The following is a 21,700-nucleotide window of genomic DNA, read 5'->3' as shown; positions in this document are numbered from 1 at the left end:
TTTATGGTCTGGTGCACAACAGCATTGGTGTACTTAACACTACTGGATGGCATACTTAAAAATGCTTAACATGGTAAATTCTCCATTTTTTTTTTCTTTAACCACAATAAAAAACAGTATCTCCACTACGCCATTGTTCAAAGGATTAACCACCTTTTGAATTCTCTATTGCTGTATCCTGCCTCCTTCTCTGCAGGCTTCTTGGTACCTGCTACTTGGGCAGTTTCTCTCTCAAAAGCCTGCCTTGCATTGCTTGGCTGCTCTCAGAGCAATTAAGTCTACTGTGAATTTCCTGTAAGATTATTGGAGTACTTTCATTTGGATACCCAGCTGCTGATAAAACCGTTTCAGAATCGCTTTCTCTGCAGGTAGTGATAGCTGTTTTTTCCTAGCAAGGCTAAACTAAAGAGAAGAGGCAATTTCCTGTGCATACATCACTAAGAGGGAGATCAAAAACCACCTTATGACTTTGGGCATGATTTGAAAGTCCCATAATTCCTCCTCTTGACAAAGGTGTGTTGTCACTCTGGACTAATCATTTTAGATTGGTCTGGAGAACACAGGGATCATCCATTGTACAGCAAATATACTCTCATAAAAATCCTGTTTCCTTTAAATTTTGGTTTAAATAGTTCTTTTCCCCTACAACAAAATCTCAAAACATGATTGGAAAGTTTTTTTTGTTTTTTGTTTTTTTTGGTTGGGGGGGGGGCGGTACTGGGGATTGAACTCAAGGGCACTTGACCACTGAGCCACATCTCCAGCCCTAATTTGTATTTTATTACGGACAGGGTCTCACTGAGTCACTGAGTTCTTAGTGCCTCGATAAATTGCCGAGGCTGGCTTTCTTCCTGCCTAGCCTCCTGAGCTGCTGGGATTACAGGCATGCGCCACCATACCTGGCATGATTGGAAACTTTTATGTGAAAAGATTTTCATTACTAAAATTTAATAATTAGCAAAAATGACATAGAACTATCTCATTGATAAAATGTAATTGTTAAAAAGAAAAAGACTACAGTGGGAATTCTCCTTTTTGGTGTCTTTTTGGATACTCTGTGGAATACTGCAAAGGATTCTTCTTTGGTTAAAAGACAGCAATTCTCCTTTACTCCCCACTGGACAGTTAAGGTCCTAAGTTTCTCTTTTCTTCTTTCTAACTTCCTTTAATTTTTCACATCTCTTTGGACACTCCATTTGCATATCAAGAGAATGAAAACAGGGAAAGGGGAAAATTAAAGAAAACAATTGCAGAAGAAAGGTATACACTCATCATAAATTATACCCTATATGAAGAATGCCTTACACAGATAGGATTGTGCTAACAAAGTTACGACAGTGTTTACTCCATGACTGAATGGTCTAAAAATAAACTGTGCAAATATCATATGCATTGACCATCTGTGAAAGTATAGGTCAGACTTCCTGCTTATATTGGAATTTCTAATATATTTTTAATTGTGCCAAACACTTCTGTGAAAAGTTTTAAGTTTGTAGACCCAGTTATACTTATTTTCTTTTGCTGATATTTGTATAGAAAAATACGTCAGAAAATAAATTAAAAATTACTTACATAAAAGGGGAGAAAATCATTACCCTTTAATTAAAGTAGACCATAAAGAAGCTGAACTATGTTGTTCAAGAGCTGAACTATGTTGTTTTTCTTTTCCACAGACAAAAAAGGAAGTGTGGCCTTCCTGATCCTCATATTCTCTACAAACAGAAAAAAAAAGAAAGCAATTATGCATCATTTCTAATTACTTTTAGGTCTATCATTACATTAGGGATGTGGATTATAGGTACTATCAATTAATCACGGATAAAATTCAAATCTTATATTTTTCTCATTTTAAGATACTTCTAATTTATGAGCCAGATTTTAATTACAGAAATTGATAATGTACATAAAATAAATTGGTAAAGCAGAAATAATGTCTTAGTGAAAGGTTTAGTAGAAATAGTAGCCAAATCCAAAACATTCAGATTTTGTTACTTGGCAAAAATAAATGCATTTTCAAAAAGCCCTTTAGATATAGGTCATGGGGTTGTATACAATTGCCAAAGCTCTTCAAACTGTGTACTTAAGTCTTGTTCATATAGCTGTACATAAATTATACTTTAATTTTTAAAAAATTCCTTAGACATAAGGCCCACATAACTAAACTCACCTAATATAAGAGAAAAATCCAAGAAATAGAAATGTTCCTGCTGTTTGCTATTGATTTGTGCAGTCACTTTAAATCTTTTTTATGCTCTCACTTCAACCACTGTTTGATCATTGGATCTGATCCTCAGGGAATGTGTAGAAAAGCAATTGAATCAACTCTCTCTGCATTTTTCACACACCTTGTCCCTCAGCATTCATGAATTAGCAAGTTCAAGGTAGGTTTAGAAAAGCACATTCATATCAAGAGGATTACATGAAAGTATTAGCCTTTTTGTGGCTAAAAGGGCTTTTCTTTTTTCTCTTACCAGGGGAAAAGGCTTGCTTTGGTGAGCTCCCCACGGCAAGCCTCTGTGAGGAATGAATTCTGAAGTGCATTCAAGCCTGTCTTAGGACTTCCTGGTGAAAGCATTTGAGGGAGATACTGAGATGTTGTCCATCACCACTTTTCTGACTTTGGAAGGTAGTCTGAGTCAATTTGGAATTTTGACAGATTTCCTAGAACATTTTGAAAAAGGGTCTTCAGAAAAGCAACTTTGTAAAGGACTCTACGTTTATGTAGCACCCCCAAAGTAAAATTTTCAGAAATGCAAAATTAGTCTACAATCCACAAGTTTTCAGGAAAGACTTCTTAAACTTTGATACAATATTTGGCTTATATATACAGATGAAATTTGCAAAGTATTTAACTTCTATTGAGTTTATAAATAAAGTTGATTAGTAAGAAACTTTTAATCATAGGGTGAAAAACACCTGTGTGATACCAGTATTGTCCAAGGCATGAGAATAGAATGTAAAAAGAAAAAGGAAGTTGGCCAAAGACACTTCTGTTCCCACTGTTCTGTACTCTTTCAAGGTCAGTCTTTCAAGGTCAGTTTGCCAATCTGACTGATTAATTAGAGCAGGAAACAAGTTAATCCTTTCCCTTTTTTTTATAAAAGGGAAAAGTGATACCCAATTTCTTGTGACTTGATAATGAGGATCAAAGTGTTAATTTTATATGATCAACTTTACACTTTAAAGTAAAATTTTTAAGGTTAAACTGCAATGAACTATTATTAATTTATAAAACACTGCTTTCTCAAAAATAAGAAAAAAAGATTTAGTCTCTGTAATTAAGTTAATCCAAAGTACATTTTCCATAATCAGATAATGTAGATTCAAATCCTAGCTCCAAGTCCTGGTCTCACAACTAGTCTTGTGATCTTAAGTGAATTTTTGAGACCCCAATTTCACCATTTATCAAATCATGAAAAATAATATCCAGTTCAACGACTACTCTAAGGAAGTAAATGAGCTTCTATGGATGAGGTGCCTAATATAGGTGGTAGTTCCCATACTGTGTTTTCAATTCCACATTAGAAATATATGTTTACCTTAAAATTATTTGGCTTTGTTCTTGAGTATGACAACTAGAACTGCTAAAAGTACAATTAAATAGTGTAAATGGGATTGTCAATCTGTGAACACATTTCTTTCTTTTTTTTTGTAGAACACATTTCTTGAGGTCAACAAAAAAGAAATTAATTCACATTAAATGAATAATAATTCACAGAAGTCCCTATGATTGAGTGCTAAGCAGTGGTTAACAGTCAAAAAGCGCAATGAGAAAAGGGAAGAGATAAACCTCAGTGAGGAATGGAAAGACCATCCTGGAAACAGTAGAGGACATGTGAATAGAGGTGGTGATAAAGATGAGGGGGGAATGGGGAAGAGAAAGCCACCCTACAAGGGTGTGATGTATGCAGACAAGGCTGCCTAAAAAGGACAGGTGCAAAACTGCCCTTGGTGGAGCCAACTGAGCAAAATATTCATACACCAAATGCACCCATACAATCCCTTATCCACACAAGGCTGTATATTGCTGCTGGGCTCTGGTATGAAACAACTGAATGTTGACCTTGTTTTAACTGAGACAGGGAGGATAAGAGCTGTGCTCAAAGCAGCCAGATTTGGAATTACTACTCACAACCCCAGACCATATTTCTCATTCCTTCCACCTTACTCTAATCATGTTCTTAACCATATTTCACACTGAACGTTCACCTTTTAAAGTAGAAATTGATTTTCTACTTCTAGTTTCACATAAAGCATTTCACAAGAGCCCCAAATCCAAGATTCTCCTTCCACTCATTCCATTACTTAGCTAGGAAGCCAAGAACAAGCCACCTATTCTCTGGGCCAAACTGCTACATGGAAGGGTTCCTTTGGGGCCTGAAATTTCACAGATTCTGCAAGGACTTTGTTGAGAACAAAGGAGTATCATCCACTGCACCTCAAAGCCTGAATTTTAGACAGGATTGGGCAGATCTGTCAAGTCACTATTATTTCCCTCTGTGCCATAAAAATGGAGCATAAGGATGGCAGGCAGAATCCACTTTATTGCTCTGCCTGGTAAATAAATACTATGTTGAATTTACATGGTAGCTTTTTAATTATTTTCATATCTCCTGTATGCATCAGATCCCTCACAGGTGCAATATCAAAATCCCTGAAACGGCCTGGCAGTGACACTTCAGGACTTCAGATAGAAAGAATTGTGCTAAACAAAAAGAGAGAGGCTTTTCTGGTGTAATGAGGGCCTGGGAAGAAAGGATCGCCCTCTTCCGTGCTGTGGCGTCTGTGGACTTGAAACTTAAGGATCAAACAAAGACACCGCGAAAAGTAGTACTCCTAAACCAACTCAATATGACCGCGGGACATTTATCTGAAAGAAAACTCAACTCGGCATTTAAAGTCCAGGTTAACACGTTTAATGCAGAAGCTCCTTCTAGTCTGGAGTAGCAGAGAATCACGCGTACGTGATTACTTGCTCGTGATTTAGTTCTTCTTTGGAAGAACTTAGTACTATGACAAGTAAACAGCCTTTTAGGATGCGTCTCTGGCCGAGGACTGCCCTCTCCAGCCAGCAGCTCCCCGCTGATGCTGTCCAGGCATCGCCCAAGGGGAAAGGTTGCCGCGCGGTCGGAAGGCGCGGGAGGAGTCTGCGGTGATGGATGGGGAAGAGACGAATGAATTCAAGTACTTGTCTGGGGACAATAGAGACCCTTAGCGAGCTGTGGAAGCGACAGAGTCTGGCATTCTCTCCCTGTTTCGTCAGAACCAGGCCCGCCTGCAGTACAGGGAGGCGTGGTCTCCTCCGGGAACCGGCTGGAACCTAGCTGCGAGCTGAGCGCGGCCCTTCTGCGTCTGGGCAGCTAGGTCTGGGATGAACCTGGTGTGTCGGTTCTTCAAGGTAAACGTTCAGGCTTAGCATCTAATTAATATCAGTGACTGTATCTTGTTCTGGGGCTTCAGCTTGGTTTACTGGTTTGGGGGGGGGGTGGTTAAGTAACTAGATCCACATAATTTATAGATACAGCCAATTAAAATGAGGTTAGGGTAAAGGCGAGTAAGTGAGGTGCTGGAAGCCACTTGGAAGAGGCAGAACCTTCCAATTCAAAGCGGATATTCCCCTAAATTGGACTGAGCTGAGAAATCTGATTTTTTTTTAGTCCACAGGAGCATTCCAGGGCGATGCCAGGGGTAACCTTTTTGCAGTCCACCAGGGAGTAGCGGCTTTTCGCACCCCCGGAGGTGTCTTTAAATTCAGATGCTGGGTGGTTGAAGGTCCCTTACAAAGCAAAATGTGGCAAATAGCATATGCCCTTGTCCTCGTGCCGCTTTGATGCCTTATTCCCCACGTTTAACTAAAACATACTTGTCTTTCTCCCCGCACATCGAAGAGCTGCAAGCTTTGCTTGGGACACACATCCTTCCCTCCCCGTCACACCCCTTCCAGAATGCCCCGCCCCACTGCCAGTGATTTACCCCTTGGCCGGACTTAGGAAATAACACTGGAAGAGGAGTCGGGAAGGAGATTCAACTCGCGCGGGCGGGTGACGCTAGCCAAAGTTCCCCACTGGCGCGCAAACTTAAGTTACTTTTGCGCGCGGGTCGTGGAGACGCTTCTGGGCTCTGCGCTAGCGTTCGCAGAGTTGGGCTTGCGGTAGCTGATCCTAGTGTCCTGTCTGAATTCTCCTCTCGGAATCCAGACTAAAAGCAGCACAGCGGTCACCGGACGCCCACTGAAGCAAGCGGCATGCTGACGCCGCCAAGCCTGTGCGGATGCGCCCTGATGGCGCTGGTTCTTGCCTGCGGCGTAGCGGGGGTCAGGGGAGAGGAGAGAGGATTCCCGCCAGCCCGCGCCACTTCGTGGCTTCTGGGGACCCGAGAGATAATGACGCCGCCTACTAAGACCTCCTGGTCGGGAAGTTCCAACTCCAGCCTGCCACAGTCCTTAGCACCTGCACAGAAGCCTAAAAGAGGGAGAGTGGCAGGACCCCCGCCACGCACTCCTTCCCTTCCCCCATGCCAAGGAAACATTGAAATCAAGGAGACATTCAAATACATCAACACGGTTGTATCCTGCCTAGTGTTCGTGCTAGGCATCATCGGGAACTCCACACTGTTGAGAATCATCTACAAGAACAAGTGCATGCGAAACGGTCCCAATATCTTGATTGCCAGCCTGGCCCTGGGAGACCTGCTGCACATCGTCATTGACATTCCTATCAATGTCTACAAGGTAAAGAACGGGCTCCTTGTTAATATCCTGGCGGGCTTCTGGGAGGGTCCCATCTGGAAAGAGGGACATGAAACAGTCTTTAGAAAAAGATTCCTCAAGAATATTCTTCCCCACCTAACAGTAGCTTTGGACCCAAATTATCTTCTGGTCTAAAATTCTCTCTGGTCTAGTAAACTTCTGCTAAACTTATTAAGACAAGTGTAGTCCCATGACCATCCGCATTACTATCATTGGAAACTTATTAGAAAAGAAGATTTTTTTTTTTCTACTCACCCCAAACCTACCAAATCAGAAACTCTGGGGTGGAGCAGAATGATCTGTATTTTTAAAAGCTGTCTATGTGATTATGTTAAACTGTAAAGTTTGAAAACCACTAGTTCTGAACTCCAGTTATCTGGGTATATCCTCTCTGCTCAAAAGTGTAGTACACAAACTGGCAGTTGACATTACCTGACAATTTGTTAGAAATGCAAATCTACCCCAGACTTCATCAGATTCTGCATCATAGTGTGCTCTGGTGATTCATATGCATATTAACTTTGGGAACCATTGTTTCTAAGGACCCTGAAAGTGGGGGAGCTGAAGTAGGTTTTTAGGAAACAGATGGCCAAGAAGAAAGAAGCCCAGGCAGGTGAGTTGGAAAAACTTCATCTGTTGCAAGTGGCTCTTAGTTGAATGGTCACAACATATCTGGGTTAGATATATTACTTCCCAGACTCCTTCCTGCAACCCTCAAGTAGATATTTCCACCTTTTACAGATGAATGATAGGATGTTGAAAGTCTCACAATAAGCCAGAAGATCACAAAAATTTGTGAGGTTCCAAAGTACATGACATATGACTGTACCCCATTGATTATTTCAGGGACCAAGAAGCACTTAAAGTCTACAGTGGTTTCAGTAGTTAATATTGTTGTGTGATTACCACACACATATCAAAGGAAACAGGCTTAAAGAACCAGGCAGAACATATGCACCCATACTGTTTGACTCCAGGGTGTTTTGGAACTCTGGATGCATCCCAACACCTCTGGTCTCAGTTTCCACAACTCTATGATAAGGCTGCTAGTGCCCCCTTCTATGGATTTGTGGTGATAAGAGAACCAGTCTAAGTGAAAAAAGATGGAAATTTTAAAAGAGCTATGCAGATATCTAAAACTCAACCTTCTCATCACCAGCAGCAATAGAAGTTCTATATAAAAGCACAACCAAAGTGTAAGGAAATGAGAATGCACTTTCTGAAATTGCCAAAGGTCACCCCTAGCCTCAGTACAAGACAGAAAAATGGACTATAGGGCTGGGACTTGCTGTAAGGGATACTCTGACCTCTGTGGCAGAAATGGTTACCATAGGTAGACTTATACATTTCCCTTCATGAATGGAAATCCTAACCCTAATAGCCATATTTTAAAGGAATTCCACATATTTCTGAGATTTAGAGATGAGACTCAGGTTATGATTCAGGATCTGGAGGGAAATGCTTTAGGAAATAGGGTATAAATTGAAGAAATCCCAAAATCCTGGATGGCAACTGGTTCTGATGAACTCTACAGGTTTTTTTGGAGAAGTGTGCAATGAAAATAGTTGTTAATATGTAGTCACAACTCTAGTAGGACAAGAAGTGACCCATTTGTTCTTTAAGGAGTCCCACAGTCTAAGTCATACCACACCATTTGGCAGAGGCATTTCAATTCAATTCATCAAGCTGGAACAGAGAAACTTTCATTACAAGGTATTGTGAGAAATTAAAAGTGAAACAAGATCCCTCACAAAGGGGAGATTATAATCTAGTTTTGTTAGGTTTGCTCAGAATTTTATGGAAGTTCTGTGTAGGAAGATCTTAGTTTAAAAAGTCACACATCTAGTCCCATTAGAAACCTCCCTAAAAAAGCCAGCAGCTGAAGTACAGTGTGAAAGGTGGGATTGAGAATATTTTTGTCTGTTGTGTTACCTCCAGATCAGATGTAAATCAGCTCTTCCAGGACCATCTTACTTTCTGTCTGATCAAATGAGTGTTTTCCATAAGTGGGGAAATTATTATCTGACTAAGCACCTAGGTTTCCTTTCATTTCAAATTCCTTTACTCCTTCCCTAGGCAGTTACATCCTTTTCCCTGAAGCCATCCAGTCTGTCAAAATTTCACTTTTTAAATAAACTAATGAGTCATTACATATCTAACCATCTAGCTCTCTACATTGGGCAGAAACAAATCCATTATATAAATTAGGTCCCATTGCTAAGTTTGAATAACATGGAACCAACCTACATTGTTGCCTTTGGTTTAACTTAAGTCTTAATCCAACACTCATTATGTACTAGATGAGTGTGTGTTTTTTCATTAAATCACTGCAACAACTTTATGGAAAAGGTATTATTATTATCATCCCTGTTTCAGAACAATGGAGACTACATATCAGAGAGGTGAAGTAACTTGCCTGATGTCACAGCACTAAAAAGTGATTAAACTGGGCATGAATCCAGGCCATCTGGCCCTAGAACCTGTGGTCCTCCCCATCCCACTGCACCAAGTGTAATCAGGCAGAGCATGGCTTCCAATGAGCATTGTTAGGACTTCATCTGAGTATATTAGTGGAATTATGTGACACGTGGCAAGTAGAATACTTGGTAAACAAGTACCAGGATTAATTTAGTTTGTTTGAGGATTTCTATCTCTTGAAATCCCTTTCAGATAGTCTGTAGTGTATAATGACAATAATATCAGTGGATGTTACTCTAAAGACTTTATTCCACGAAATGCTTAACCCAGGACTGGTTAAAAGTCATCTATTCCTGTAAATAATTGTGGCACTATAGTAAAGTTCTTTTAAAACGCATTTAGAATTTCAGAGTAGTCAGGTATAATGATTTCTAAAGAGAATCATTTCTAATTTAAGTGAATTATGAATGTCATTTAAATGTATCTCAAAGTGGGCAACTTGAATCTCTGAGCAAGTAATTTCTAATTTAGTGGGAGGGGGTAGTGCAGTGCTATAGTTCTCTTTGAGAATCCAACTTACACAGTTTCTGGAAGTTCATAGAGTCCCCCATAGCTTTTGTTGATACATTCTGTGGATGCAAAAATGTCTGCTGATTTAATTTATTTAGTGTTCATTAATTTAATTTATTGGATTGCATGATTATTTAACACTAATCTGAAGTTCAGTAATTATTGTGGTCAATAAACTTACAAGCCAGAGAATGTCACCTTTTGCTGGAGGCCACAATCCTTGATGCAGCTATAAAATGGAGCAGGACTTCTCACAGGGGTGCTGCTATGAGGAGCTGACAACCTGGGGAGACATGACTGCCCTGCCCTGCCTGGCCTCCCTACAGGAGCTGGGTCCCTAGAAATGCTCAGGTAGAGTCAGCCCACTCTCCGGCCTCCGGTGCCAGGTAATCCTGTATTGAAGATCGGGGAGAGTCTAAGAACACTGAACAAATTGTGGCTATTGAAGCACTTCAAATACACTAGTGAACATGCTGAAAATCATAAGCCTCATTTACCCATCACATGAGTACACATAAGGCTGTGCCTACATTGCACAACACAATCCAGATGAAAATGGAAAATTCACACATCCAAAGTGGATATTTCAAAATAAATATAGATATGTGTATATGCACCCATACATACATGAAATATTCAATGTTATATGAATGTACAGATACATAAGTAGATAGATGAATATCACTTGGCATGGGGCCTGGCATATAGATATCAAATGATAAATGTTATTAGAATGTGTGTGTGTGTGTGTCTGAATAAGAATGGAAACTGATTTTTAAATTATTTTTAGCTGTTGTTATTACAAATATGACTACAAATAACATGTTTGTACATATAGCTTTGCACACATAGATGACTACTTCTAGAGGGTAAATTTCTAAAAGTGGAGTTACCATTGTGATTTTGATGGATACTGACACGTTGCATTTCAAAGTTATTATACTCTTAGTACTAGTCACTATTTTATATAACCTCTCCACATAAATGTATGTATATTAATATCTGTTTCTAAAATGTCTATGAATCTTCATTGATTTCCAGTATTTACGAGGTCTTTATACACCTGAACCAGTGGCTAGTGTTTAACTATCTAATGCAGGGGTGACTCTCTCCTTGTTCACAAGCTTCTCACTGTGTTCTTCTTACATGTGCTAAAATGAGTAGGGTCATCTAGATGTTTGTTCCACTTAAAACCTGTTATCTGACTACTAAACCGTGGTCACTCAGAGGTCAAGAAGCTATGAAGAAAGCAAAAGAGCTGAGTATACTTGTTTACTGAGTGTATTTGGGACAATTTTTATGTTGTTGCTTAGTTTGCTTTAGCAGCGATATTTAAAATGACTTGGTTGCAGGTTGGAAAGAAATTTAAGATTCTTGAGCAAATAATGAGTTCTTAAATTATTTTTGGATTTTATTTAACAATATAACTCTCCTTATACTATATTTATATGGATAATTGAGTCAATAAAATTCTCAAATGTAGTTTCTTTTATGTGTAAGCAAATTGAATTTGAAAAATAACCTGTAAACTAATAAGGCAGCTATCAGTAGTGCATTAACTAGCTTGATAAGAATCCAAATGTAATCAGGTATGCGATGCCAGTGAAAAGCTAAAACAGCCTTGTGACTCATTGGAGTACTCTTAGATGGTTTTGCTGTTAAGACTTTGCAGGCTGCCTGAAGAGGTAAGGAGGTCGCCTTCTTAGTTCCGAAAGGCCAAGTTGCTGATCTTTAACGTTTAACCAGTTACGATGGAATATACATAACATTAAAATGCTGGCATGTCAAAAGTGGAATTGCTTCACTGAGCCCACAAATGAGTTTTCAATGAAGTGAACCTGGCAGGTAATCAGATATTTTGTGCCAGAATTTCTCATCAAATTCATCTTTCTCATCCTGTCTTAGACTACTTCTAGTACTTAACAAGTTTGTTCATAATTAAACAGTTTCATAGTTAGGAGGAGAAGTTGATGAAACGTCATCAAATTTAACGGTTGAAGTTATAATTTTCTCATCAATCAACTGCAGTATATGCATAGGCAGAAATAAAAGACACACAGGTATCATTAGGGAGGGAGTCTAATTTCTTCTAATTTAATAATATTATAATTAGTCAAATAACTAAGATATTTTAGTGACATTTAAAGATATCTTAATGGCAGAAGCATTTTATGCCAAAAATGGAAACTATATATCTTTGAGATTTACTTATTGATAGCAAAAAAAAAAAAAAATTAAGAGGCACCAAGTAAACACAAAGTATTATCTGTTTGTTAAAATGTGTTAAGAATAAGACTATTAGCTCTGGATGACCTGGAATAACAAATAAATACTCCCAACACCCATCCAATATAGTACCTAGAATAGTCAATAACAGATTAATGCTAGTGAAAAAAAAATTATGTTATATACAACATATAACTCTATGGACTTTTTCTACTCAGACTTTCACAAACATTCAAAAGAAAACAGGGGGAAAGCTTGGTCCCGTCTGTATGAGGTTATGTTAGTCAGACCAAATAACAGATCAATAGCAGAATTCAAATAACACGAAAACTCCAGACTTCATGCTTCCAAAGCACTGTTTTGTATGTTAGCCATACATTCCTGTGACAAAGGGTTAGCAAACATCGGATCCTGGGCAATGAAAGTTTCCCTAGGTTGACTCTATGGAATTTGTTGTATTTGCCTTTGATCTGACACTTGGTCACTCCATAAATCCAAGTCTCTAAAAATGTCAAGGTAATGTTTTCTTTCAATAGTGCAAGACTTACCTATCAAAGCATTGACATTTTTTTCTTTGCTCACTTAAAGTGAGTTGTTCAAGATTGTAGATATTTCCATAGTTGTACAAACAGACAACATGGCCAAGACTCTGTTGTCTCAAGACCAGGCAGCCATGTTCTTCGTCTCACAAAGAAAACCGTATAAGGTTCTCTGTGTGGCTCATATGCTATAGTTGATTATTTTTAGAGAAACATGTCAAATGTTAATAAGTGATTAAGTGCTTTCAAGGGTGTTGACAGATAAAGCCTGAGCTGAAATAAGATATGAGATGTAATTTATGATGTGAAACAGTTTCTTTTCGAAGTTTTCAAAGAAGAGGTTGGTTATGTTTGGGAGAAAGTTCAGTGTGGGCATGGGTATACCTTGGCCAACAACTTGTCTAATTTTGTTCCCAAGGATTTTGTATTAGAGTTATTTCTCTTTATCTATAGACCCTCTAATGGAAATATGAAAGAATAAGAAAATGGACCAGATGTGGTGGTAAAAGGCAGGAAGCGGGTAGAGGAGTGGGGAGAGGGAGAGAGAGAGAACAGAAGAAGAGAATATAAAGGTCATTCTTTCAGAAATTCATTATCAAAGCTGACTGAAGCATTTTCCTAGCAATTCTCCTCTTGGAGGCTCCAAACCGTACTCATGCTTTTGGATCTGTTTCCCGTCTCTACTTTTCTCTCAGTTTCATGAAAGGAGGAAAACTATTCTTGGGTTGTTTACATTGTACACATCACTTGGTGTTTACAAACTATTTTAAGAGTTTTAAAATTCCATAGTAAATAGACATCTTCTGACAGTAAACTGATCAATGTTCATTAATATATCCCACAGACAGAAATAGGTCTAAGTACGGCATGAGATGACTTAATGAGTATTTTTCAATTCATTCAGTCGGAGAATCTTATTCCAAGGCCATAGGTTTCTCATTCTCTAGTTTCTTCAGGTGTCCCCTGATCTTGGAAGATCTACCTCAGATAAATGAATCTAATGGTTTTGTTGGATCTTTTCAAGATATACAATGTGTCCATGAAAGTTGTTGGGTTTTTTGTTTGTTTGTCTATTTTGGGTACTGAAAACTGAACCCTTTGAGCCACATCCCCACCCCCTTTTTACATTTGGTTTTGACATCAGGTCTCACTAGGTTGCTAAGGGCCTTACTAAATTGCTGAGGCTGGCTTTGAACTCATGATCCTCCTGCCTCATCCTCCTGAGCCTCTGGGAATACAGTTGTGAGCTACCACACCTGGCTCAATGACAGTTTTTAAGCATAAACTGTGGGTATACTTTTAAGTTCAGATAATAGGGGAGTAGCAATCCAGTTTCTTACTGGTCTATTACAGACTTAGAAATAAATTTTACTGTGATACTTATAGAGAAATATATTTGAGGTAAACTTCAATTTCTCCTAAGAAATATATTCAAAATATCTTTTCTGTCTCTGCTTCTCTGCGAGGTTTTGTTAGAAGAACTTTAATTCACCAACATAAAACCATTGTTCTATTTCAGTAAGTCATAGGAATCTTTCCAGAGCAATGGAGCACCCTATGTTTTATGGGTGTGTATGAAAGAAACTCCCCAGGAACTCTGCCTGGCACAACTCCAGGGGGTACTGAATGCATCATGACCTATTTAAATGGAGCCCCTGGGGAACAGGTTGACATTATTTCTGACTCACATATTTCTAACCCACATATCACAATCTTTGAGTGATTAAGTGCATTTTGATGTTCGCAGAGTAGAACTTGTAATTTATATTTTTCCCCGAGGGCATGAATACAATGAATGTCAAAAAAATTTTCTATACACTTGACCGTAGCTTACTTTGAATTCTATGTGTGAATTAAAAAAAAAAAAAAAAAAAAAAAAAAGGAGTTCTGACATGGAAATCCTTGAATGGGAATGTCCTATCTTATTCAAACACTGAAAAACTTATCTGCTATAGGAAACCTAGATAAAAAGAGAATACACCCTTTCCCGGGCTGTGATGTGCAAGCACTCCATTATTTTCCTCTTCCGACTCTTTGTAAAAACACTTCTGTAACCGGTCTGTTGAAACAAATGCTGCTAATAATTCATCACAAGATGGAACAGACCAGTGTCCTCCTTGATGAGCCGCTCACCCACCCTCTAAATTGTCATCTCTTACAATGTCCATGTTTATAGCAGCCACCTTCATCACACTTACAGTTTCCCCAGGGACAGAAGTTCCTCACCAAGTCACATTGGATGGTGAGAAACAGTCGGATCTGTTTAGTATCAGTCATTTCCTTGACAAGTTTGAGTAGGAAAGAGAGTGGGGGATGAATTTTTGTCTTTCACCTTTTCCTGCCTGCTGGGAAGGACAGAAGTCCAACAAGGGTACAGCCTGCCCTCAAGCCCTGATCCCAGATTCCTGCCTCTGCATGTCAGGAAGACCTGATCATCCACCTGGACCAGAAAATACAAAAAGCTAATGCACAGTCACCGCATTTCTCCAAAGAATATATTTAGAAAATGAGATTAAAAGGCTTCTGACAAATGTTTAACATTGGTTTTGCCTTGTGCTCAAATGCATTCAATCATTCACTCATTCATTCATTTTTACTAAAAAAGCACTCAGTGTGCCTCTGTGTGCCAGGCACTGTGCTACGCATTATAAATCTGTAGAATATTCTGAAACAGTTAAAGCTCAGTATATACTCTCAAATTTAAAGGTTAGAAAAAGCAAGTGGTATGTTTGGTTAATGAGGCAAGTGAACATTTACTAGTGCAAGATGATTAGAGTTTCCTGTGGCGGCTTAATTCCTTTTGGCACGAACAGGGTATGTATTAACAGATTTTTTTTTAATTTCTTAGGAATGTAATTTTTAATTAAAGGAGAAATGAAAATGTAAATCTTTCAGTTGGAGAGATCTCGTATTTTTATAGTATCTTTAAAGGAAGGATATTTCCTATTCATGCTTCTTATCCTTTTAGAAAAAAATTTAAAACGATGTCACATAAAAATAATTTTATGATGTAATATAAAAGTAATTTATTTAAATTCTCCTTTTTTTCTTTCTTGGTCATCCCAACATAAAGTTATGAAATGGTGGCCAGCCTCAAATAGGAACCTTAGAACCACTATGTTTATTTATTTGTTTGTTTTTATCATCCAAAAGAAATGTGCTAGGGAACAATATAAGCCTGAGGGGAAAAGGGAGCAGGACTAACGTAAGCTACCACTTTCTCATGGGAACACAGCACTGCCAAGGAGGACCTAACCCTAACAAATCTATTCAGTTAGATCAGACAGCATGATGTGAAAATCAGTGTCAGTTGCGGGAGAATCTGCTAACTAGTTCACATTTGGTAAATATTAGGCGACAGATTTTTCAAACTTAACTTTAATCAGAACCTAAAAATTTAACTCATGGGAAAGGATACTGAACTCCAATTTCCTTTTAGTGGTAAGACTGACTTTTTTCTTTTTTTGGTGCCGGGGATTGAACCCAGGGCCTAATGCATGCTAAGCATGCACTCACCACAGAGCTGTCCCCTAGCTTGGGACTTTTTTGTTTACATGTTTAATTTGTGTTTGGCATTCAGAACTTGCCCTTAAGTTATCTAGTTAATGGGATAAAGTCCAAAGAAAATACTAAAAATAGGGACTAAGAAATGTGTTAACACTGGGTTTGAAGTTGCTTCCTCTTGCAATAAAGCAAATCAGTTTCCTCTGCAGAGGGGGAAGTTGTCTTATTCGATTTGAAATTATAGATGTTGACTACTGTTATTTTTTTTTTCTAGTGAATGGTGAAAGAGTGAATGTCCAGGAATCATAAAAAATCTGTAAGAACATTCCCTCACCAAATATTAAAAGATGGCATCTTGGGTGAGAATGATTTTCTTACCAAACTTCACAGCTTCCCCATACCCAGGACTTTGTTTTGCATTAAATAAGAAGTTGATGTCTTTGCATTTAAATAAATTCCAAAGCCATGCCCAGAGACTGCCTTGCTAGTGGCATTTCAGTGACAAAGATGAGCATCATCATGGTGGGCATGTTTTCTGTCATAGGGTATCAGGCTGTGCTGTGTCTCCACAGAGCCTTCTGATCAGAGAGAGGCAAAGGCTGAGCTTTTAGTAGGAGGAGCACTTAAAGTCCTGTCACTACAAAATGTCCTTCTCACTACAAAATATTGGAAGCAGCAGTGCCAACTCTTACCCTGTCTTCCTGGTTTCTCAGAACCAGTAGCATCCAGCTTTGAATCAAAAACATGAAATACTGAAAATTGATGAAGGATAATGGTGCCTTCTGGATAGACCTTTTCCTTTCAATATTTAAGAGTGGAAAATTGTAATCTCTCCGTTATGAGTAGGTTTCTTACTATCTCTGTGTTGAATTTGAAGAGCATTGTTACAATTTTCAGTTTATGTTTCCCTATCTTCTGTGATAGCTTGGGTCAGAGGTTGGGCTGCAGGCCTCCCAGTGGTATGAAGAGCTGTAATCCAATTTCTAGGCTGAGCCAAAAACAATAGCAACCTCAAAACAGAGCTGGGATTCAGTGCAGCACTCATTTTCATTGGCTGGCCTGCTTCCCCTACAAAGGCCTGGGCACTCATGCGTTTTGATTCTTCTGATGGCTGTACCTACATGATATCAACATTAACATATTTGGAAATAATTTGAGAAGGAATATAATTTTTAAAAATAACCAAATGTTTGGATATTATATCAGTAAAGTAGCTAGATATTTCTCCAGAGAAATAACAGAACCAGTACAATAAATAGATAAATGCAAGAGTGGATAGAGATAATGAGGATTTGATTCAAGAGATTATGGATTTCAAGGAGTCCCACTGTCTGCCATCTACAACCTGGGAATCCAGGAAAAGCCAGTATAGTTGAGTCCACCTCCAAACATCTGAGAACCAGGGGAGCTGATGGTCTAAATCCCAGTTCTGAGGAGCAGAGAAGATGAGATGAGGTGGAAAGCCAAAGGTGTCAATTCCCCCTGCCCCCTTCTTTGTTCTATTCTTCAACAGATTGGATGAAGCCCACCCACACTGGGGAGTCCCATTACTGAGTCCCCAGATCAAATGCTAATCTCACAGACATACCCCAAAATATATAATCTGGGCCCCCAGAGGCTGGTCAAATAAACACATACAGTTGACCATCATACTAGGTTATTAGAAGAAAAAATTACTCTGAGTTTAGACATTGTTCCACTGTTTTTAACACATAGCTAGGGGTTTTAAAATATTTTATTTAATTCAAAGTATTATTTTTGTAAGATCAGTTCTTAAAAACACTATCTTGCAGGTGTCATAGTGGTTATAAGCATAGATTCTGAAGTCGAACCAGCTGGGTACACATGTGGATCTAATACTTAAGTGAGTGACCCAAGACAGATATATTGTTACCCAGTGAGGAACAATCACCCTACAGTTTTGTGGCTTAAAACAGTATAAACCTTCACTATCTCCCACTGTGCCTGTAGGTCAGGAATTCAGGAGTGGCCTAGTTGGATGTCCTGACTTTGGGTCTTTCTGACGGTGCACTCAAGCTACTGGCTGAGGCTAGAGTCATCGGAAGGCTTGACTGGGACTGGAGGATCCTCTCATTCACACAAAGGGCAAATTGTTGCTCATTTTCAGGAGGCCTTAGCTCTTTGCATGTTGGCCTCTCCCAAGTCGTGCTTGAGTATCCTCATGACATAGCAGCTGGCCTCGCCCACACTGAGTGATCCAGAGAGAGCAAGGAGTATGCCATGCTTTTCACGAATTACTCACAGACATTGCACATCATCACTTCTGCCACATCTTACTGGTTAAAAGCAAATCACTGAAGTCCAATCCATAGTCAAGAAAGAGAAATTAGGCTTTGTCATTAGAAGGAAGAAATATATAAATATATAAAAGTGGACATATTTAAAACCAACACAGCAAACGAATAAGCTTCTAAGTACCTCAGCTTTCCTTTCTATAAGATGGGGATTACAATAGCACTGCTTCACAGAATTGCCTTAAGAATTTGATAATACAGTATATATAAAGAGCTTTGTATGGTGCCTAGACCAACATTGGTGGCATGTAAGTATAGTTTTTTTTTTTATTCATCTAAAGACAATAAGAATAACTGGACAGAATATTGTTTGAATAATTTATACCAAACCAGGTCTCCCAGTATCCCTGCAACCAGTTGGAATCTTTTTATTTTTATGTTCGAAGGGCAAGTGGCTGTTCTTTTAAAGCAAGTTCCAAGATTATTCAGACTTGTAGGTCCCAGAGTTTACTCCATTTCTGTAAATGGCTTTCCTATTTACATGATATAGCTCTGTGAGTGTACTGATGATTGGCATCTCTATGCTGAACCCATCAGCAAGTTCTGCTAGCTAGCTCTACCTTCAAAATATACATGGTTCATCACCTGTTCCCCCCAGGCCAGCACACTGTTGAACCTTAGTCATATCTTTTATGCCTGATACACAGCAAACACTGAACACTGATGCTCGGAGTATAGAAGTTTAATTGAGAAGGTATCTCCCAAGATGGCAGGGGACAAGGCCTCAAATCCACCTTCTCCCAGCAAGCATTAGTATGGGTTATATAAGGGAAAAGGTTGCAGAACAGGGAATGCAGGGGTGAAATTGGTAGTTTCACAAGTTTCAATAAAATCAAGGTTCCCAGACTTCTTGATAATAGTGGACATCTGGTGGACCACCAAGCAAGCTATGGTTCTGCAAATCAAGCTTGTAAATCACCATGTGTTGCTGTTAGCTCATTTTCCTACAATAAAGATAACAAGGTTATCAATGATAATTGATACTTTTAGGAATGGGAACAGGAAGTATGTGTGCAAGTCTGGTCAGCTTAATTAGTGGGAAGAAAGAATATGATCTGGGTTTTTTTTTGTTGTTGTTGTTTTTTAACTTTAGGGAGGAAAAATGATCCAAGCCTTTTATAAGAGAAAGTATTTTATTAATTCCCTTATAGAAACTGTCACAAATCCCTTCTGTCCATTTTATTATTCCTCAATCTTGAAGGACTACGGATGATGACCCATCTGGTACTTATTGCTGAGAAGGAGTGGAGGATAGGGGATGCAGGAATGAAATTGTTGCACCTAAAATTCAAAATATTTACAAGTTCCAAGGGTAAATTCAAGACTGTGTAAAAACCAAAGACTGTGCTCTTTTTACAAATGTTTTATTGTGACATTTTGAAGCACATTTAATTATAGCATAAATCACAAATAAGATCAGTAAAATGGACACTGAGAATTTAAGCATCTGAGAAAATACAGATTCATAGCCGTAGGGGGTCCAGGGAAACAATCCTGGGTACCTGCCTTTTCATTTCTGGTGCTTCTGGGGATATTTTTTGAAGCCAGGATGCCTGTTTATGAACTTCTCAACATGAGTTTCAACTTCACCAAAGGCATTAATGCAACACAATAAGAAGTATTCTCCATAGCACAAACCCCACCTTACTTGGTTAGGGTATATTCTAGAGCAATGTGGTCATCAAGCACTACTCTAGCTAAGGAATCTATTCCTTTTTGCTGAAGGGAAATGACCTAAGCAGTTTCATTAGCTATAATCTTCAGGGTGATAGACAGCTTTCTAATTATGTATTCATGGGCTTCTAACTCCCATCAGGGCAAGAAGGTTCTGCCAAATGTGTACCAAAATCCATCTTCCTATTATCCAGTAAATAGTAATAAAACTCTCTCTTAGATCTTTTTTTTTTTTATTGTTGGTAGTTCAAAACATTACATAGTTCTTAATACATCATATTTCACAGTTTGATTCAAGTGGGTTATGAACTCCCAATTTTACCCCGTATACAGATTGCTGTATCACATCAGTTACCCTTCCATTGATTGACAAATTGCCTTTCTAGTGTCTGATGCATTCTGCTGTCTGTCCTATTCTCTACTATCCCCCCTCCCCTCCCCTTTTCTCTCACTACCCCTTCTACTGTAAATCATTTCTTCGATTTGTATTATCTTGTCTTACCCCTCCTTTCCTCTTATATGTCATTTTGTATAACCCTGAGGATCGCCTTCCATTTCCATGCGGTTTCCCTTCTCACTCCCTTTCCCTCCCACCTCTCATCCCTGTTTAATGTAAATCTTCTTCTCAAACTTTCGTCCCTACCCTGTCCTTGTTTACTCCCCTTATATCAAAGGGGTTATTTGGTATTTATTTTTTAAAGATTGACTAGCTTCACTTAGCATAATCTGCTCTAATGCCATCCATTTCCCTCCAAATTCTATGATTTTGTCATTTCTTAATGCAGAGTAATACTCCATTGTGTATAAATGCCACATTTTTTTTATCCATTCATCTATTGAAGGGCATCTAGGCTGATTCCACAATCTTGCTATCGTGAATTGTGCTGCTATGAACATCGATGTAGCAGTGTCCCTGTAGCATGCTCTTATTAGGTCTTTGGGGAATAGACCGAGAAGGGGAATAGCTGGGTCAAATGGTGGTTCCATTCCCAGCTTTCCAAGAAATCTCCATACTGCTTTCCAAATTGGCTGCACCAATTTGCAGTCCCACCAGCAATGAACAAGAGTGCCCTTTTCCCCGCATCCTCTCCAGCACTTATTGTTGTTTGACTTTCTAATGGCTGCCAGTCTTACTGGGGTGAGATGGTATCTTAGGGTAGTTTTGATTTGCATTTCTCTGAATGCTAGCGATGGTGAGCATTTTTTCATGTACTTATTGATTGATTGTATGTCCTCCTCTGAGAAGTGTCTGTTCAGGTCCTTGGCCCATTTATTGATTGGGTTATTTGTTATCTTATTGTCTAATTTTTTGAGTTCTTTGTATATTCTGGTTATTAGGGCTCTATCTGAAGTGTGTGGAGTAAAGATTTGTTCCCAGGATGTAGGCTCCCTGTTTATCTCTCTTATTGTTTCTTTTGCTGAGAAAAAACTTTTCAGTTTGAGTAAGTCCCATTTGTTGATTTTAGAGAGTTGGTCAAGTGCTTAATTTCTTGGAACCAGTGGATAAAAAGACAGGTGACCAGATATCCCAGTAGACAACCCTCCTCCTCCCAATTCCAATCATGTATTTACTTCTTCAAAGAGTCCCCACAGACAAATAGGTATCCTGTCAGAGAGTGTAAAATCCACAATAATTTTTAAAAATTGAGCTCTGAGTCTCAGGGCAAGGCTTCCTAGACTAGATCAAACCATGCATCTGTAACCAC

The 21,700-nt window shown here is 38.8% G+C and overlaps 1 protein-coding gene across 1 annotated transcript in view; it reads left to right on the top strand.

Moving 5' to 3' along the window:
* Positions 1 to 5,326: 5,326 nt before the first annotated feature.
* The window catches only part of Ednrb (endothelin receptor type B), a 32,850-nt gene continuing 16,476 nt past the window's right edge, over positions 5,327 to 21,700 (top strand). The window contains exons 1-2 of the mRNA XM_026415271.2: positions 5,327 to 5,398; positions 6,198 to 6,730. Coding sequence (XP_026271056.1) covers positions 6,245 to 6,730 — 486 coding nt within the window. The 5' untranslated portion in view covers positions 5,327 to 5,398; positions 6,198 to 6,244. The remainder of the gene's footprint in view (positions 5,399 to 6,197; positions 6,731 to 21,700) is intronic.

The sequence above is a fragment of the Urocitellus parryii genome, chromosome 2, assembly GCF_045843805.1.
Source record: "Urocitellus parryii isolate mUroPar1 chromosome 2, mUroPar1.hap1, whole genome shotgun sequence".
In the NCBI taxonomy this organism is placed as follows: domain Eukaryota; kingdom Metazoa; phylum Chordata; class Mammalia; order Rodentia; family Sciuridae; genus Urocitellus; species Urocitellus parryii.
The sequence above is the reverse complement of the archived record's forward strand: the minus strand, read 5'-3'. Positions and strand labels throughout refer to the sequence as shown.